The sequence below is a fragment of the Nerophis lumbriciformis genome, linkage group LG21 (assembly GCF_033978685.3).
Source record: "Nerophis lumbriciformis linkage group LG21, RoL_Nlum_v2.1, whole genome shotgun sequence".
Classification (NCBI taxonomy): domain Eukaryota; kingdom Metazoa; phylum Chordata; class Actinopteri; order Syngnathiformes; family Syngnathidae; genus Nerophis; species Nerophis lumbriciformis.
In genome coordinates, this window is record NC_084568.2 from 18,375,173 (window position 1) to 18,396,113 (window position 20,941).

The window sequence follows — 20,941 nt, forward strand, 5'->3', positions numbered from 1 at the left end:
GAGCTTCTTCACAGCAGACACTGCGAGGAGGTCGGCTTTCATCTACTGGCCTTATAAAATATGTTTATTTTGAAGTTGTTTTAGCAATATTAGTGCACTGACTGGATTCGGTCACATAAAAATTGTTTGTTGACCCTGTCCTTCCACCTTTAGCCCAAAAGTAAGGATGTAATGATATGAACATTTCATAACTCGGCTATTATTATCGCGTTATTGTTGAATGTGTTCATATAGTACTTATACACACACTGAAAACTTTTGACAGTGTGTTTTTATTTAGTAAAATGAATAGACATACAGTTAGGAAACCCACTATTTTGCATGTTTTGTGTTTCTTATACAAAACCTAAAACCAGTGAAGTTGGAACGTTGTGTAAATGGTAAATAAAATCAGAATACAATGATTCGCAAATCCTTTTCAACCTATATTCAATTGAATAGACTGCAAAGACAAGATACTTAACGTTCGAACTGGTAAACTTTATTATTTTTTGAAAATATTAGCTCATTTGGAATTTTTAATGCCTGCAACATGTTTAAAAAAAGCTGGCACAAGTGGCCAAAACCACTGAGAAAGTTGAGGACTGCTCATCAAACACTTATTTGGAACATCCCACAGGTGAACAGGCTAATTGGGAACCAGTGGGTGCCATGATTGGGTATAAAAGCGGCTTCCATAAAATGCTCAGTCGTTCACAAACAAGGATGGGGCGAGGGTCACCACTTTGTGAACAAATGCATGAGCAAATTGTCGAACAGTTTAAGAACAACATTTCTCAACAAGATATTGCAAGGAATTTAGGGATTTCGCCATCTACGGTCCGTAACATCATCAAAAGGTTCAGAGAATCTGGAGAAATCACTGCACGTAAGCGGCAAGGCCGAAAACCAACATTGAATGCCCGTGACCTTTGATCCCTCAGGCGGTACTGCATCAAAAACCAAATCAAATGCCATCAGTGTGTAAAGGATATCACCACATGGGCTCAGGAACACTTCAGAAAACCACTGTCCGTAACTACAGTTCGTCACTACATCTGTAAGTGCAAGTTAACTATTTCTACTATGCAAAGTGAAAGCCATTTATCAACATGCCCCTGTGCCAACTTTTTTGCAATGTGTTGCTGCCATTAAATTCTAAGTTAATGATTATTTGCAAAAAAAAAAAGTTTCTCAGTTCGAACATTAAATATCTTGTCTTTGCGGTGTATTCAAATGAATATAAGTTGAAAAGGATGTGCAAATCATTGTATTGTTTTTATTTCTGAATTACACAACGTGCCAACTTCACTGGTTTTGGGTTTTGTACTTCACTAATAGTGTTTTAGTCTTAGCAGGGTTCTCCTTGCGCCACGGTAATATGTTTAGCACCACACCTTAAAAATAAGTTGTTTTTTTTACGTGAAAACAAAATAAATTAAAACATAATATAATGCAGCATCCAGAAGAACACACACAAACTCTGACGCTCTTTTTAGCTTTCATTGCCAATTTTATACTAACGGGCCCAATTCCAACAAGTATTTTCTCTGTGTACACACGTCCACCTTCGTGCTTCACTCTGAGACACACAACAACACTTCTTCATTCCCTACTGACTCTGTGTTCACAGACCATGAGAATAATGAACGTCATAACACACTAATATATACATTAAAACCAGCAGGTAGTTGCAGTTTGATTGTATGTATGTATGTATGTGTGTATGCATGTATGCATGCATACTCTAATACTTTGAATTTATTTACATGAAAAGTGTGTAGCAAATAAAACTTATGATTTATTATTTCTGGCAGGCATTGTGGCGTCTTACTCTGTTCAGCAGTCCTTGAAGGCACCGTGAAAACACCTCTCTGAGTATAGAACGATCAGTCAGTTCTAAGTGAGCACAGCTTGTACGTTCAACGTACACCATTGGATAGCTTAGTTTCTCAGACCACAGTGTGTTTGTATAAGTTTATTTTGGGCTATGTTGTTTCTTAATAGGGGAAGACGTTAATGCCTCTTGTTTATAAATGTTAGCATTTAAAGCTCGCTAGCTGGCACCAGTCAGTCCGTGAGTGTATCATATTGCAGTTATCAATCACGGTTTTCCGATCATTTTAATTTTAAAATGGTAATACTAACTGTCAGGAGTTTTACCTTGGTTATCATTAATACTAGTTATTCTTACATCCCGATAACAGGGTAAGATCCGATCCACCTTGAATTTTGCAATAATAAAATACTGATGCATTCATACATTAATGTGCATTTTCGCTAAGCAGTTAATCTCACCATAGGGCTGCACAATTATGGCCAAAATAATCATCACAATTATTTATATCAATATTGAAATCACAATTTTAATTACGGTTATTCATTATGTTTGGTAAAACACAGTGTTTCGGGCAGGTCGGCAATCTACTTTTGGTAATGGGATCCCCGAGTTGGGGTGTCGGGCAAACAATACGTCGTCATGTAATTTGTAGTGAAATAATCTAGTAGAAAGGCTAACTGTGACCCATAATTTTTAAGACAAATATTGGTGTTTTTGTTCACAATCAGTATTAACATTTCAGATATCACTCTTTGAAAGATGCCTTCAGCAATTTTTTCATCTTTTTTTCAATGCCATAAAAAACAGCTAAGTTCCACAGGTGGCCCGTGCATCATCAACTCGACACCTCGCTTAACCTAATCAGTGAAACATGTATTTTCAATAACGAAATTAGGGCTGCAACTAACAACTAATTTGATAATCGATTAATCTGTCGATTATTACTTCGATTAAAGAGACAAACTACATTTCTATCCTTTCCAGTATTTTATTGAAAAAAACCAGCATACTGGCACCGTACTGGCACCATACTTATTTTGATTATTGTTTCTCAGCTGTTTGTAAATGTTGCAGTTTATAAATGTTTATTAAAAAAAAAAAAAAAAAGAGCCTCTGCACCATACTTGCCAACCTTGAGACCTCCGATTTCAGGAGGTGTGGGGGGGCGTGGTTGGGGGCGTGGTTCAGAGGGGAGGAGTATATTTACAGCTAGAATTCACCAAATCAAGTATTTCATATATATATATATATATATATATATATATATATATATATATAAGAAATACTTGACTTTCAGTGAATTCTAGCTATGTATATATATATATATATATATATATATATATATATATATATATATATATGAATAAGAGAAATACTTGAATTTCAGTGTTCATTTATTTACACATATACACACACATAACACTCATCTACTCATTGTTGAGTTAAGGGTTAAATTGTCCATCCTTGTTCTATTCTGTCACTATTTTTCTAACCATGCTGAACACCCTCTCTGATGATGCATTCTGCTTTGTCTCCTTGTTGTGTGCGCAGTTGTGCACTGCACTCTCTAAAAGCCCTAGATGTTAATGTCACATATGCATGTACAGTAGATGGCAGTATTGCCCTGTTTAAGAGTGTCACAACATTGCTGTTTAAGGCAGACGAACTGCTTTACGGTAGACGAAAACGTGACTGCTGTTGTTGTGTGTTGTTGCCGCGCTGGGAGGACGTTAATGAAACTGCCTAACAATAAACCCACATAAGAAACCAAGAACTCTCCCTCAATCATTCTACAGTTATAACGTCATTGGGCAGGCACGCTGTTTATATTGTGGGAAAGCGGACGTGAAAACAGGCTGTCGACACGTCACTCAGGTCCGCCTGAATTTCGGGAGAAAATTTGTCCCGGGAGGTTTTCTGGAGAAGCGCTGAATTTCGGGAGACACCCGGAAAATCCGGGAGGGTTGGCAAGTATGCTCTGCGCATGCGCATAGCATAGATCCAACGAATCGATGACTAAATTAATCGCCAACTATTTTGATAATCGATTTTAATCGATTTAATCGATTAGTTGTTGCAGCCCTAAACGAAATACAAAAATATAGCATTATTTAATCTAACGATTGAACTCACAAGAGTCCTTCAATGCGCAATTTAGGGATGTAATGATAGTAACTTTTCATACCACGGTGTGACCAAATTGATCATCTTTATTATTATCGCAGTATTGATAAATGTGCTCAACAAGTACTTATACACACCAGGTGTATTTAATCATGGCGTGGCACCATGGCAAAATAAAAAATACTACACCTTTTAAAAATGAAGACAAGAAAACAAATTTAAGTAATATATTGTATGAATGGATATTGAGTATATAGCCTATCATTTACGTACTATTGACTCGTGATGCACTGAAAATTTGGCCATTGAAAGACTTTGATCACAGAAACAGTACTGCAAAGGCAAGACACACAATTGTCTGGATCAGAGGCAGCATGTCTGCAATGTAGACGTTCTTTAATGTATCTGAGATATACAGCGATCGACAAAATGTGCATATTTAATTAATATTAATAGGACTGTGGTGCTCATTTGAGAAGAGAAATTAAAACGTATAATAAAAAACTTATTGTAATACCGAGGCAACGCGAGTGCGGCCACGTCGCCTGCACCTTGGGTCCGGTGAATGGCGCCCTGCCTTGCTTCGGACCCCATATCCCACCAGCCCTTGGAGCCAATCCTTGCCCTGAAGTTACAGATCTGACTTGCCGAACACCCTTACCCGCCTTGTTCTAACATGCCAGTTCACTTTGGACAGTGACAATTGCTCTACAACTGCAAGGGCAGCTCAGCTTCTCCTAAAATATAAAATATGTGGTCAAATATGTGCTTTGATGTTTACATTTCATGGACCGATTATGCGCCAGGATGCATTCAACTTTTGTTCAGAATGAGTTACTTTCGCAACAGCTGACGCGCCTTTCTTCTCATTCATTCTCATAGCATCAGAAGTGCGTTAAACAGTGTTAAAGAAGAGCTTCCATTGACTTCAGTAGGGGAGCGTAGAGTGTGCTGTTCCACTGTAGCTAAACTGGACAGTCATTGGGTAAATGCTCGGCTTCGTCCCGGCCACGGACACCGAGCGTCTCTAGAGGTGCATAAGAATTGGGCTCGGTCTCGGCTGGCCGATGCCGGGCTTCTGCATGGTGATTAGATGATCTGTCTGAGGCTGGTATACTGCCTATGTTATATTGTACAATAAGCAGCAACAATTGAAAATAGAGCATAACGATATAAGAACAACTATGGTGAAAACGAATTACTCATAACACAGATTTTTAAATGTACGTACATTTGTTATGCCTTTTTAAAGGGGAACATTATCACAATTTCAGAAGGGTTAAAACCATTAAAAATCAGTTCCCAGTGGCTTATTTTATTTTTCGAAGTTTTTTTCAAAATTTTACCCATCACGCAATATCCCTAAAAAAAGCTTCAAAGTGCCTGATTGTAACCATCGTTATATACACCCGTCCATTTTCCTGTGACGTCACACAGTGATGCCAATACAAACAAACAGCAAGGTATAGCGACATTAGCTCGGATTCAGACTCGGATTTCAGCGGCTTAACACTGTCTGATAAGATAATTACTAACAACTATGAACTAGGTTTACAGCATATGAAATACATTTGGCAACAACATGCACTTTGAGAGTGCAGACAGCCCATTTCAGGCACGCATATATTTTTCCACGATTTCAGCACTCAGGTTAACCATACCTAAATAGACACAAAATACTGCATTACACAAGACTACCCGAATGTACTCGAATGATTGAAAAAAATAAATGTTTTTAAGCTAAATTATTGGTAAACATGTATAATAATTTACGTAAAACCGCGAGTAATGATTAAAGTTTTCATCAATTAATATATTCTGTAGACATACCCTCATCCGCTCTCTTTTCTTGAAAGCTGAACTGTCCAGTTTTGGAGTTGATGTCAGCAGGCCAGGGAAACTAGGGTCGATATTCTTCTCTTGATCATCTTCGGTGGCATAAGGGACGGTGTGAGCCAAGACATCCAGGGGGTTTAGCTCGCTCGTCTGCGGGAACAAATTGCCGCCATTGCTTGCCGTGCTACCGAGGTCCTTTGTCCCTGAATAGCTCACACACTCCGGCAGATTCAATGGGGGTCTGGCGGCAGATTTCTTTGACTTTATCGTTGGAAATGCATCTGCTTTGAGTGTCGCAGGATATCCACACATTCTTGCCATCTCTGTCGTAGCATAGCTTTCGTCGGTAAAGTGTGCGGAACAAACGACTGACCATTTCGTCGGCTTTCCCCACACCCTCGTATTTTGAACAAATTTCGTCCAATTTCTTGCCACTTTCGCATCTTTGGGCCACTGGTGCAACTTGAATCCGTCCCTGTTCGTGTTGTTACACCCTCCGACAACACACCGACGAAAGTGAGAAAATGGCGGATTGCTTCCCGATGTGACGTCACAACGTGACGTCATCGCTCGGAGAGCGAATAATAGAAAGGTGTTTAATTCGCCAAAATTCACCCATTTAGAGTTCGGAAATCGGTTAAAAAAATATATGGTCTTTTTTCTGCAACATCAAGGTATATATTGACTCTTACATAGGTCTGGTGATAATGTTCCCCTTTAAAGAAATTATATGTCAAATTTACCTGGCCACACTCCAAGCCACACACCACAACGCCACAAGTAAATATAGCGGGCCTATCATGATTACTGACTGTTAGGTGAAGCAGTGTTGGGGTGTGAACGTAATACCATCATATCATTTGTAATGTCTAATAAAAGACTACAGATAAATGTTGTCCCCATATTTTTACAGACAAATATTAGGTTTTGCTATTCTTTAATAATATCAACTTGTCAGCTTTTTGTCATTAAATTATGCCTTTATCTCTATTTTGAAATGTTGATAGTTTTTATTTAAGTTATGTACATTTATATGTAAATATATATGATGTATCGGGACAGATCCAGAGTTTGAACAAAAATATGTCATATAGAATTAACTATACACAATAAAACATTAACAACATGCTGTGTCACATGAATGATTTTTGAAGTAACACATTAGTGACATGAACAAAACACAATGTAAAAAAACAACAACCTGGTGTTTACTTTTTCATATCAATATAAAACACAAAGCTGTTTAGCTAATGAAGATAAAAGTCCAATAAACAAGCTTTGTTCTTCTCCAACGCCTCCCTAGTGTTTCAGTACAACAGTTTGGCCTACAAAAAAAAACCCCGGAGTGATACCTCTCACATCGAATAAACAATCTTCACAGCCTGCGTTCAATTAGATGATGACAAAACATTTTAGCTGGTATTGATGTTATTTGAACACTGATACAGTTTGCAGTTAAATAAAGGAGGAGTAAACATCCCAGTAAACAAAGTAAAGACTTTATAAACAAATTGTGACAACATTCACAACACATCGCCTGCTGCAAAACATCAAATAGTTTTCTCCTTTGCTGTATACTTAGTGTGGGGACAAGTGCGTCTGTTTCCAATGTTGTCCGCGCCTGTTGCCATCTTAACACAGCAGTGCGTTATTAAACACACGCCGGCAAGCGAGGGAAAATGACGTTAAACCAAGCGCTTGGCTCCGTTTAATCCGAGGGGAAATCTCCGCAGCAAAGTCCGTGTAGTTAGTCCGCCATGATTATCAAGCCAAATGATGCTAATGCGCATGCGCCTGACTTCGTGTTGCCGAAAATGCATTAATAAATGACGGGTTTTCGGTAATTAAAAAAATTAACAGTATTACTAATCGTCGGGAATTTTATCACAAATTATCATTAACCGTTTACCGTTACATCCCTCGCCCATTAACAAGTAAAAAGTCAAGGGCGGTCACGGAATGTTCTTGCCGCAAATGTGGGTAAATTTTTTGGCCATTACGGCGAAAGACGAGGACAGTCGCGTCACTTGCTGCAGTTGCCGTGGTTAAATTTGAGCGCTGATATTGGCAGTTTGGGGGAAACCCTGCACACCCTGAAATCTTTTAACCAAGTTCTTTTCTTTTTAAAAAAAAAATAGATACACAATATACGTTTTTGGCAGAAAAAAACATTGTTGGCTTCATAACAGCCATATTGTTTTTGTTTAAATGTTTAAATATGTTTATATTCTTCCATTTTAATTTGTAAACGTTTTAGAATTTTATTTTTTAATAAAATGCAATATGGTTGTTCACTTTGCTTCACTTTCTGTTTATGTGACGTCACGCGGGTTTACTTCCTGTTGAAGACACGGTCTCATATAGATTGATCACTTCAATCTAAGACAGCACAGCCTTTATGTTTCATGTGAATATCTTAGTTGTTCAGACAGTCATGTGTTCATACAAGGTTAGATTGGGGTGTGACGTTTCTTAACGGAGAAAGACGTTAATGTCTCTTGTGTTCATGTTAGCATTCAAGCTAGCTAGAAACTAACGCTAGTCGATCCATAATCTGTTTCAATTTGTTATGTGTGTGGTTATCAATCAGCTTTTCGATCATTTTAAATTCAGACAGAAATACCGACTCCCAGTTATCATTGTTGCCGTTTATTGTTAAATCTCTAGCACTATTACACTTCTGCTTTCCCTTAGCGGTGTAACGGTACACAAAAATTTCGGTTCAGTACGTACCTCGGTTTAGAAGTCACGGTTCGGTTCATTTTCGGTACAGTAAGAAAACAACAAAATATACATTTTTGGGTTATTTATTTACCAAATTTGCAAAATCTTCCACCAAAAATATTTTTCTTAGTGGAATATTTGATGTGAAGTAATCGGAACCTTGGATAGGTCAATAATTCATAATAACATTGATTTTGATTCAATATTATGTTTAGAGCAATGACAGTTTGAAAGAAAAAAAAACAGCTTTGTTTTATTAGTCAACATTGCAACTTTTTCTAAATTACATTTAACCTTTAAGCTTTTTTATTTCACTTTTGTTATGTTTTTGTTTATTTTAATAGTATTTGTAGAATGTGCCGTGGGCCTTTAAAACATTAGCTGTGGGCGGCAAATGGTCTCCAGGGCACACTTTTGACACCCCTGCTATAGATCTGATAAATCTATGGATAAAAAGCAGAGCCTGGCGACACATGCGCGTTTATCATAACTCTCTCACTGTCTCTGTCTCTGCCCCTCCCTCACGAATGCTGCTGCGCGCACAATTTGTTTTGTTTTCAACCCCTTCTTAACCCTGAACGTACATTGAAAATACACACAACCCTAACTCAAAATTGCCGGACATTTGAGGCATTTAAGAAACTCCGCCCTGACAGCTCCGCAAAAGAGGACGTATGGTCAGTCTATCGTAGCCCGGCTGCTAGCATTCCATGTGTTGTGCCTTGGTGTGCATTGTTTACACAACGTGCGTTACGCTACTTAATATGTCTGTGTGGAAACTTGTTCGTTACACCTCCGAATCGAACCGGAACCCCTGAACCGGAACCCCCGTACCGAAACGGTTCAATACAAATACACATACCGTTGCACCCCTCCTTTCCCTGCATTAATACGCATGCGCAGATGAATTCCAATTGGGGGCACGTCTCGTAAACATCGAGAAACTTTGGCACTCGATGCAAAAGGGTCTCTAGACTATTTAACACGATGGCTAGATGTTGACTCAAAGAAGACAAGCAGAACCTGAGAGCCTGCTGACATACTGCGTCACAGCATGGTACGGCAACTGCACCGCTGCAGAGAGGGAGAGACTCCAGAGAGTGGTAAAGGCAGCACAGCGGATCATCAGCTGCCCTCTCCCACCCCCTGATAGACATTTACACCTCCCGCTGTCTCAGCAGAGCTACCAACATTATCAAGGACAGCTCCCACCCTGTCTTTGACCTGTTTGACCTGCTGCCCTCAGGAAGGCGCTACAGGGTCATCAGGTCTAAGACAAACAGACTCAAGAACAGTTTTTTCCCTAAAGCCATAACCACGGTGAACTCTCATAGGCACTGATTTTATAGTTTAGCACCTCTCTGTGTGCAATTTTTACTTTCCACCTACAGTCTTAGTGCTTCTGTATATATGTATATCCTGTAATATTTAAACAACACATTCAGAACATTCATTCCCAGTACTTGACTGTGCACCTTACCTCTTTTTGCACTATTTTTCTTTTTCTTTCCTTCCTATGTTTTGCATATTTGTAGACTGTCGCACTGATACTGGAGTTGTTTTTAATGTCATTGTACCTGTGTATAGTGACAATAAAAGGCATTGTATTCTATTTTATTATATTCTATTATGCAGGCATCAACACCTGTCGTGGTTTAATAACAGCAGTATGGACTCTAATGCATGCCGTTAGACTGTTAGGGAGCCACTTCACGGGGGGCCGCCACGGCTGTGCAAATGTGACTGATTTGATATGCAGCAGAGCCTGTTTTTAAATGTATGTCATGTATATATTGCCAATGAGCACCTTCATTTTAATTGTCAGAGCCAAAATCGTGAATACAATTTGATTAATTTTGCAGCCATGTCTTCCAGTCCCTACCTTTTGTACTGCTGAAAATTTGCAAAATGTAACTTTGGAGGAGCAGTTGCAATGCAATCGGCTATGCTGCGCGCGCAATTGTGTACACGTTTGTGTCGATGTCCGTAAGCCATGCAAACCCGTAAACCTGAACGTTTTCACCGCCTGCATCGGGCCTCGACAAGCTGCTGTGCAAACCCAAAATATCCTGTGGTTATCTTATCTGAACTACTAACTAAACGGTTCGTTTCTCTTTCACCCCCAGGTGCTGATATAATGAAGATAAGGCGGCTGTGCATGTTTTGCGACGAAGAACCAACCAGCTGCAACGGCCGAGGAAGCTGCAAGGTGGAGTGTGGTATCACTTCCATTTGTGCCCACGATCATGAAGTGTGTGTCGCTATTTGGTAAGGGTCTATATTGATGTGATGTCATGACAGTACAAAAGTACAAACCAAGTGGAAATGATCTGGTTCATTCTATTCGAGCCTTGAGTCATTTCCTTATTCAAAAGGCTTAACACTCATGGACTCTCAAGACAGGAATATGGCATCACTGACTGAATGTGAGACACAGCTGTAAACTGTCAGAAGCAGACTTGTGTTGGGTGTTACAGGCTTTAAGGCAGCACTGCTGTTTCTCATTAAAATAGTGATGTAAGATGCTTGTTCTGAGGTTCGCAAAATGCCATGCACATGGACGGCCAACCTGGTTTATGCAAGCTATTGGCACAAAGCGCTCAGAATTTCAAATATGTACACTTCTTTTCCTCATTTCCTCACATCTTTGTTTGCAATGGCAAAGATTGTACAATTTGAACAAAATTGGTATTGGCTGATTTTCAGGGAAAAAAAGAATCTGCTCCATACATTGTGAAGCTGCTCCCCCAAACTAACTACCGCCATTACAGAAAGTAAACTGCATTTGTTAGTAACTTCAGTTAGGGCTGGGCGATATGGCCTTTTGTTAATATCTCAACATTTTTAGGCCATGTCACGATACACGATATATATCTCGATATTTTGCCTTAGCCTTGAATGAACACTTGATGCATATAATCACAGCAGTATGATGATTCTATGTGTCTACATTAAAACATTCTTGTTCATTCTGCATTAATATAAGCTCATTTTAAACTTTCATGCAGAGAGGGAAATCACAACTAAGTCAATTTACCAAAACTGTATTTATTAAACAGTTATTAAGCAGTGGCACAAACATTCATGTTATTTCTAAAACAGAAAGTGCAAGATTGTCAGAGACATTTTAAAACAAGTTATTAGTGCACTTTGTGCATGATATCACTAAAATGACATATCAAAACAACACTAAATTAAAGTGCACTTTTTGTACAGAACACCACTACAATAGTTTAAAACAAATAAAGTGCACTTTTGTGCATGATGTCACACAAGATATTTCAATAACTGTCAAATAAAAATCAGCTGCAAAATAGGAAATCAAACAGTGTATGTCCTTCACTATGTGGTAGGTTCCTGCGGACGTTATCTCCTTCTGGTGTTGACTATTTTTTTCATACGGTGTTGATCTGGAAATGGTTGCTTCGGCATTTTGTGGGTGTGGCACTGACGGAGATGTTGACATGCGGAGTTTCAAGCACTCTTCATTCTCTAGCGGGTGGCTTTTCAAATAGTGCTACAAATTAGCAGTAATGCTACTTTTTGTAGCAACGCTTTTGCCGCATACTTGACATATTACGGTTGTCTGTTCAACATATTCCCGCTTGAAGCCAAACCACCGCCAGACGATGGACGCCCTGCTGTTTTTCTTGGGAATTAATTTTTCTTCCTTCATTTGTTACCAGATTCGCACCTTCTTTCTTGGGTATTACCACTCGCACCACTCCGCTAGCATCACAGCTAATGTTACCCATGCCACTACCTCTATGCTCGGCGAGGGCGTATGACGTTGCACACGCGACAGTATGTGACGTATGTAAGAAAGTGCGCGTGTTTTATGTCTCTGTGAGAAGCAGAGACAAGAGAGTGAGAAACGCATGTAGTGTAATGCCTGCAGCTAAAAGCAACTGCGTGAGAACGTACACTCGAATATCACGATATAGTCATTTTCTATATCGCACAGAGACAAACCCGCGATATATCGAGTATATTCGATATATCGCCCAGCCCTAACTTCAGTATCATTATCAAGTATTGTATATCCCTGGAGGACAAGGGGTCAACTTGTTATACACCGAGAGAAAGCCAGGAGCATGCATGCTAATGGCTAAGCTAACCTAGCTTGAAACAACATCAGTGAAAGTAAAGTTCAAGAAGTGTTGCTGCAACCACGTTATAGAAGAAAAGGCAATTACCAGAAAATTACCAAGTAGATAAGAGTCTCGAGAGAGGATTATTGAGGTGATGATAATTAACTTAGGGGAGCGGCTTCACACTATGTATGGAGATGCACAGTTAGCCGCCTGTCAGCAGATGGACCATAATTTAATAAAGCGTCCTCCAGAGGGGATCGGCTTTCGTGATCAGCATTAAGATATTAATCAGCATTAGCCGATCACATACTTTTTCACCAAAATCGTCCGATACGGTGGCAAATCGATCGACGCATCCTTGCTGAAAACTGAACTGACTTCAGTGACTGTTGGTTATTTGTGACTGTGTTTTTCTATTTTTTAAGGAGGAAAAAAGACGGCAATGCCACATTTGACACGGTCTGCCATAACCCAGCTGACAAGCTGTATGGCCTGGTCCTGGAGGACTACAACAATAGCAAGTGTGAGATGAAAGAAAGGCAGGGTATGGGCTCATCCTTTTTCATCTGCTCCTGCTCTGAGGATGAGTGCAACCGCGATATCATCTTTAACTACAGTAAGTACAGCTTTCACCGCCATTTTTTAGAAATAAGACCGCTTTGAAAATTAACCTACTTAACTATGCAAATTTGGGATGGGACTATATGGTTAAGAATTGTGTTGATTGCATTGAGCCGATAATAGAGTTAAAAAGTAGCACTGTTAATGAATGAATTAACTAATCAGTGATTATCCCCAAAGTGGATCAAACCGCTCAAACAGACTTCTGTCAATTGAAAAGAGAAGGGAAGGAATTTACCAAATGAAAACATGAAAAAAAAAAAAAATACAGTCAAATGTGGGTTTTTGTTTGTAATCCGTTCTAAAAAGGTCAAACAAAAAACAAATCATACAAAAATATGGTGGCTTATTTAGCAGTCGGACTCTATTAAAAAGGCAAAGAGACTGAGTCAATCAACATTTGGGATTATTTTTGATACACGGGTAGTTTGATTGATTGAAACTTGTTTTAGTAGATTGCACAGTACAGTACATATTCCGTACAATTGACCACTAAATGGTAACACCCGAATAAGTTTTTCAACTTGTTTAAGTCGGGGTCCACTTTAATCAATTCATGGTAAGAGGCTATGCAGCAGCCAGTGAAAGTTGGAGGATCACGGCCCATGCTGGACAGCTACAAAGCCGAAGCACTCGGTGGAATTTAGGGGTAAAGATCAATCTATAAAAAATGTTGCAGGACGATGTATATTGTCTCTACTCATTATTACTGATAAACAATAATATTGTCACCGTTATTTTGAGACCAATTTAAACACTAATCAAATCATTATGTATAAAAATAATAATTATGCAATAAACCGTTAGATTTTATTAGTATATTTACCACTGTAATTGGAAGGCCAATAGCTTTTGATTATTTTAACTAAGTAAACAATGAAAATAACATTCCCTCTCAATCTGTTTGCAAAAACTCTCATGAACTGTTTAAAGAATAAGTATACCATACAATGACACTAAGTATTATATATATCAGGACTATTCAACTACATAATGAAGAGCGCTGCAGCTTCAAGAGCCCAAGGGTTCAGGGGCCGGACATCGAAATGTTGAAGTTTTGCAAGAAAGTTCCTCTGTAGGTTATATTTCTTTGTTTACTTTATTGCAAAGTAAACACATCAGCTTTTACACTGCACTGTCATTAAATTCATCATTCTGCCCTCGCTACTCATTTCTAGCATTTGCAGCTAGCTAAAAGTCTGAAGAAACAGAAGCTCCAGAGGTTTTGTTAAGGATTGATGTTCCTTCTATTGGATGCTTTTCCTTCCTCAGTTTTATTTCTTCACACGTTTTCCTTCATTTATGATAGTAAGACTGAAAAAATAAACAAAAGTGTAACATACATTGTGTATTTTACATAGTGTCCATTGTGTATTTTAAATAAATAAAATAGAAGGTTTAGTGTTTATATCCACACAATAAACTACACATATAGTAATTGACATATCAGTAGGAGAAAAGATAATAGATGGACTTCCCTAGTGACATCATGGAGACCCATGGATGGGAGCAGAAATAGAGGAAGACAGAGAGTGAGATGGCGAGATGAAATAGACAAATATTGGGGAACAGTGCAGTGGCAGGGAGCAGCTAGAGATCGTTTACTATGGCAGAAACATGCTGAGGCTTTCGTCCAGCAGTGGCCCGACAACGGCTGATGATGATAGTAATTGCACAATATTCACACACCAAACATTGCACACACTGAATGGCCCTGTTAACACTGCACACCCAATCTGATTTTTTTTGTCCTCACTGACACTGAACTGATTTTTTTTGCCAGTTTACACGCTCCAAAGTGTTTCAAATTTGATATTTTGGCAACAGGAGGTAGTGCTGAATCCGATTGGAATCTGATCTTTTCAAATGTGACTGCATTCTAAACACAATGCGACGTGAATGCGACCTGAATATGATTTTTTTCGTCAGCTTCGGGCGAACTACGTCACTCGTGTGCACCGGGAAAGACATAGTCGCCAGCGGAAATGGATATTTCATCAAAAGAACCAGTTTCGTTTTTTATTGAAGACAACCAAATTTTCGGTGCATCACTTGTCAATAGTGCGCAAATAATAGGCTATATGTATGATATGAATATATATCTAGATTCCGAAGAAATTGCGATTGTTGAAAGACCTGATTTGACGCTGTGGTGCATTTGCTTACATGTGAGTTGAAAAATTAAGCTCCCGTAGATCCACGCTGATGTCCGTGCCTCCTCTACTTAACTGCCATACTCTCCCAAATATATTACACTATTTACATCCATACATACATTATATTACTTTAATTTACTTTCATGTACATAAACACTTATTTATAAGGTGTTGCGACTAATTTTATTTTGTAGAAGCAGCGACTTCCTCCCAGTCAATTTCCTTTTTCACTTTATCAAAGTGCGCATGCAAGTGACGTCGAGGCCACATTGGTGCATGTGCGTGTTTACACTGGAGTCTGAATTAAAAAATCACATTTTACTTGCAATGTAAACAGTCAGCTGGAAAAAAAATCTGATCTAAAAAAAAATCCTATTTGGGCCACTTTGGCCTGCAGTGTAAATGTAGTCTGAGTGACTTATCACAATTAAACCTAAGGTGTAGCGTTGTCGCTCTCTACTGGTCAAATTTAGTGCTACATGTATCAAACGAGGTTTGATTGGCGTAGTTACTTTCAAATGCCAACACGACCACGAATACAAAATACATCACAAAGTCAGCAATTTCAATACAAAACAAACTAAATATGCTCAGTGTCTACTTACAAATGCTTGACAAAGTTTCGATGAAGCTTACACGCTGGGATTTGTACCATTGTTGCTGCTTTTCTGGATCAATGTGTCCGTCGCTTAAAAGGTCCGACAGAAAACAATGACTCGAGCACTTGCTCGGGCAGAACATTCATACTTTGTTGTCTCGTCGTTGTTTAAGGTTCTATTTTTGCTTTTTATTTAGAACTTTTTTATGGTTGAATGAGTATTCTTCTTCTACTCACCCCACTGCTGTCATTGTGACACATATGCCTCACTGTTTCCCCCTGTGTGGTGGCGGGAGTACTGCACACATGATCAACCCTAGTTTTAATGGTTTCATCAAGCCCATTTGGGCAATGAAAAGCTTTGGTGGAGCCGGATGTGGCTTGCAGGCCGCCTGTTGAATAGGTCTGATGTATATACAGTCTCTTAACCCTGCAGCAACTTCGCCGAGCCATGGATTGATTAACGTGGACCCCGACTTAAACAAGTTGAAAAACGTATTCGAGTGTTACCATTTAGTGGTCAATTGTACGGAATATGTACTGTACTGTGCAATCTACTAATAAAAGTTTCAATCAATCAGCCAAGTTGCTTGAAATTAGGGCTGCAACAATTCATTGATAAATTTGATTATAAAAAAACACCAGTTTGTATTTTGTTGCTTCGATGATTCGCTTAATGAATAAAATACGCAGACATTGTTTCAGTAAGAGTGCTCCAGCGGACATGAGCTTCGTGCACATATTGCTGATGTAACCTGCATGTGCAAAATCAATGAGGTGGAAAGAGAGCAAAGAGGTCAAAGATGAGAGAGAGGTTTTGTGATAATTTAAAAGTGAAAAAGACGGACATCTTAGTGAAATGTTTGCATTGTCAAACAGAGCTTGCATTTCTCAATTGCTCTACAGCAGGGGTATCAAACATATGGCCCGAGGGCCGGATCAGGCCCGCCAACAGGTTTTATCCGGCCCGCGGGATGAGTTTGCCAAGTATAAAAATGAACCTGAAATTTTTTAATGAAAGAAACAGCTTTTCTAAATGTGTCCACTGGATGTTGCAATAGCAATTCTTTGTATCTTTGTAGATGATGCTACATATGTACAAAATAAACAAGATGTTAGTAAATCAGTCGAGGAAAATGATCAGACTACATAAATAACGTACTGTAATTTGATTTTGATATAATTTTTTTATTTCGATATATTGAAAATGAACACCCAATGTGTTGACTGATGAACATTATCACATATTTTTTCTGAAAATATAAATAACGACAAATAAAGAGAATACTATTAACCGCAACATCCATCCATCCATCCATCTTCTTCCGCTTATCCGAGGTCGGGTCGCGGGGGCAGCAGCCTAAGCAGGGAAGCCCAGACTTCCCTCTCCCCAGCCACTTCGTCCAGCTCTTCCTGTGGGACCCCGAGGCGTTCCCAGGCCAGCCGGGAGACATAGTCTTCCCAACGTGTCCTGGGTCTTCCCCGCGGCCTCCTACCGGTCGGACGTGCCCTAAACACCTCCCTAGGGAGGCGTTCGGGTGGCATCCTGACCAGATGCCCGAACCACCTCATCTGGCTCCTCTCGCAACATTTAAGTGTAAAAAAACCCAACAACATTATGATTTGTACAATTTCAGAATGTGCTTGTTCTATTTTTAAACAAAGAAAACAATCTGAAGTTGTCTTTATTTTGAAGTTATCGTGCCGTGATTTTACCAGTCTGGCCCAAGTAGGAGTAGATTTTACTCCATGTGGCCCCCGGTCTAAAATGAGTTTGACACCCTTGCTCTACAGTAATAATGCAGCACATTTTCATATTTAAAAGCAACAATCATAAACAAGTTAAATGTCTATTTTGGAAGCTAACATCTTATATGTTTGACTTGCATAATTAATGTTTTATTCAAACACATTTAAGGACATGTTAGCATCCACTGTTTGTTAATGCTGAAGAGTTGTTTGTCAAAAAATCAAAACCCACTCCTCCAATTAATACCTTTTTAAAATGTGTTAATTTCACTCACTCACTCATGTATCATACTGTATCAGAGAGTCTTTTAGTTTAGTTAGATTCTTTATTGGTTATACATTACCTCAGAAGCCATGTTACTTTTAGACTGTCAATCAACATTCTTGACTCCATTGTCACACATATGCAATAATCGTGGTTTCAAAAATATTTGGGTTTATACGTATGTGTGCAACACCCATGTTTGCTTACACCGTCCTTGGCCACTTGTCGTAGCCTCATCATTTTCTGTTGGTTTCGAACTAAGTTGAAATGTCTCGTAATGCTGTCACCAAGTTCCTTGTGACATTTCACTGTCATTAGGGGTGTACAAAAAATTATTCACATAAAAATCGTGATTCTTATTCATTCCCATTCGAAATACATTTATAATTTAAAAAAAATCTATTAAAAAATATATATGAAATTATATATTTTATATATTATATATATATAATGTGTATATATATATATATATATATATATATATATATATATATATATATATATAATATAGTATATATTATATATTATATTATATATTTTCTTAAATAATCAATTTAAAAAAAAAAACATTTTTAGGCCATCTCCCTGTGACAGAGTTTTTCTAGCCTGTAACCTGTTTTGAAAAACTTTCATTATAAATATTATACTAAATATTACCTTGCGAGAATTGGTTTCAATCGAGAATGGTGTTGAATCGATTCTGAATCAAATCGTCACCCCAGAAATTGAAATCGGATTGAATCGTTTGGTGCTCCAAGATTCACACCCCTATGCAGATACTGTACAGTAATACAATGCAAGCGGCGTTTGTCATTAGCACACTGACTGCACCACAAGGGCAAGGACGTGAGGCTCTGCAATTCGGATTCGAAGACGGTGGAGAGAAAAAAATAAAGCCTATGCCTCCTGCGGTTAAATTATTGAAGAAGTTATCAATCAATCATAGTTTATTTATGTAGCCCTTAATCACAAGTGCCTCAAATGGCTGCACAAGCCACAACAACATCCTCGGCTCAGATCTCGCATCAGGGCAAGAAAAAACTCAACCCACTGGGCGTAATGAGAAACCTTAGACGGGACTGCAGATGTGGGGACACCCCACTGGGCGACCGGTGCGATGGGTGCCGAGTAGATACGGTTAATAATGTGAGAGTCCAGACCATAGTGGGGCCAGCAGGGGATCATCTTGAATGAAGACAAGTCAGCACCGCAGACACGTCCCCAACTGATGCACAGATGAGGGGTCCAGCCCGGGTCCCGACTTTGAACAGCTAGCGCATAAACTGTGGTTACCTGATAACCTCTCCACAAAGGAGAGGGGGGCAGAGCAGAAAAGAAAAGAGACTGCAGATCAACTGGTCTAAAAGGGGGGTCTATTTAAAGGCTAGAGTATACAAATTAGTTTTAAGATGGGACTTAAATGCTTCTACTGAGGTAGCATCTCTAACTGTTACCGGTAGGGCATTCCAGAGTACTGGAGCCAGAATAGAAAACGCTCTAAAGCACGCAGACTTTTTTGGGGCTCTGGGAATCACTAATAAGCCGGAGTTCTTACACAGATTTCTTGCTGGGACATATGGTACAATACAATCCGCAAGATAGGACGGAGCTAGATCGTTTAGTATTTTATACGTAAGTAGTAAAACCTTAAAGTCACATCTTAAGTGCACAGGAAGCCAGTGCAGGTGAGCCAGTATAGGCCTAATATGATCAAACTTTCTTGTTCTTGTCAAAAGTCTAGCAGCTGCATTTTGTACCAACTGTATTCTTTTAATGCTAGACCCGAAAATAATACGTTATAGTAATCGAGATGAGACGTAACGAACGCATGAATAATGATCTCAGCGTCGCTGGTGGACAAAATGGAACGAATTTTAGCGATATTACGGAGATGAAAGAAGGCTGTTTTAGTAACACTCTTAATGTGTGACTCAAATGTGAGAGTTTGGTCGAAGATAATACCCAGATTCTTTGCCGAGTCACTTTGTGTAATTGTTTGGTTGTCAAATGTTAAGGTCGTATTATTAAATAGGTGCCGGTATCTAGCAGGACCGATAATCAACCTCAATGTCGATTCGATGTCGATTACTCGTGCAGCTTTGTGATAGGAATGCCCATTTGTATTTGTATTGAGGGAAGTAAATTGACCAAGTACATAAAACAGCAAGAAGCTTGGTGAAAAGAGACCACTGTTGGCGCAATAATTCAAAAATGTAAAAAAAAGCAATGCATTCTCATAGAAAATCTGTGGAGGTAGCTGAAATTTTGACTTGCCAAGCAACTGCTTCAGAACTTGCATGATTTGCGGAGTATCTGTAAAGAGATTGTTGATGCGTAACCCTAGTGACTACAAGAAACTCCTGACCTCTGTGTTTGCAGACAAGCGTTTCCCCAGCATGTACTAAGTCATGTGGTTCTTGGGGAGAATATACTTACTTAAGTCAAATCAAATAGAAAATTAATATCATCGATCCATCATTGTCCCTTGGGGCTGGAGCCTATCCCAGCTGCACTCTGGTAGAAGGCAGGGTGCACCCTGGACAGTCGCCACCTCATCGCAGGGCCAACACAGATAGACAGACCATTTACATGTTACCTTGATTTAGTATTTCTGGATTTTTGTTGGGTTTCTCATATTTAAAGTAAACCGAACAAATCTTGGACTGTTCTCATGACTATGCAAGGGGGTAAATTAAAGTTTTATTCAGTTATATAGGGGACGGCGTGGCGTGGTTGTGAGAGTGGCTGTGCCAGCAACCTGAGGGGTCCTGGTTTGATCCCCACCTTCTACCAACCTAATCACGTCCGTTGTGCCCTTGAGCAAGACACTTCACCCTTGCTCCTGATGGGTCGTGGTTAGGGCCTTGCATGGCAGCTCCCGCCATCAGTGTGTGAATGTGTGTGTGAATGGGTGAATGTGGAAATAGCGTCAAAGCGCTTTGAGTACCTTGAAGG

The 20,941-nt window shown here is 39.2% G+C and overlaps 1 protein-coding gene across 1 annotated transcript in view; it reads left to right on the forward strand.

The window, feature by feature from the left end:
- Nucleotides 1-20,941, forward strand: part of tgfbr2b (transforming growth factor beta receptor 2b) — a 72,971-nt gene that overhangs the window by 14,013 nt on the left and 38,017 nt on the right. The window contains exons 2-3 of the mRNA XM_061982782.2: nt 10,630-10,771; nt 13,023-13,213. Of these exons, the coding sequence (XP_061838766.1) occupies nt 10,630-10,771; nt 13,023-13,213 (333 nt within the window). The remainder of the gene's footprint in view (nt 1-10,629; nt 10,772-13,022; nt 13,214-20,941) is intronic.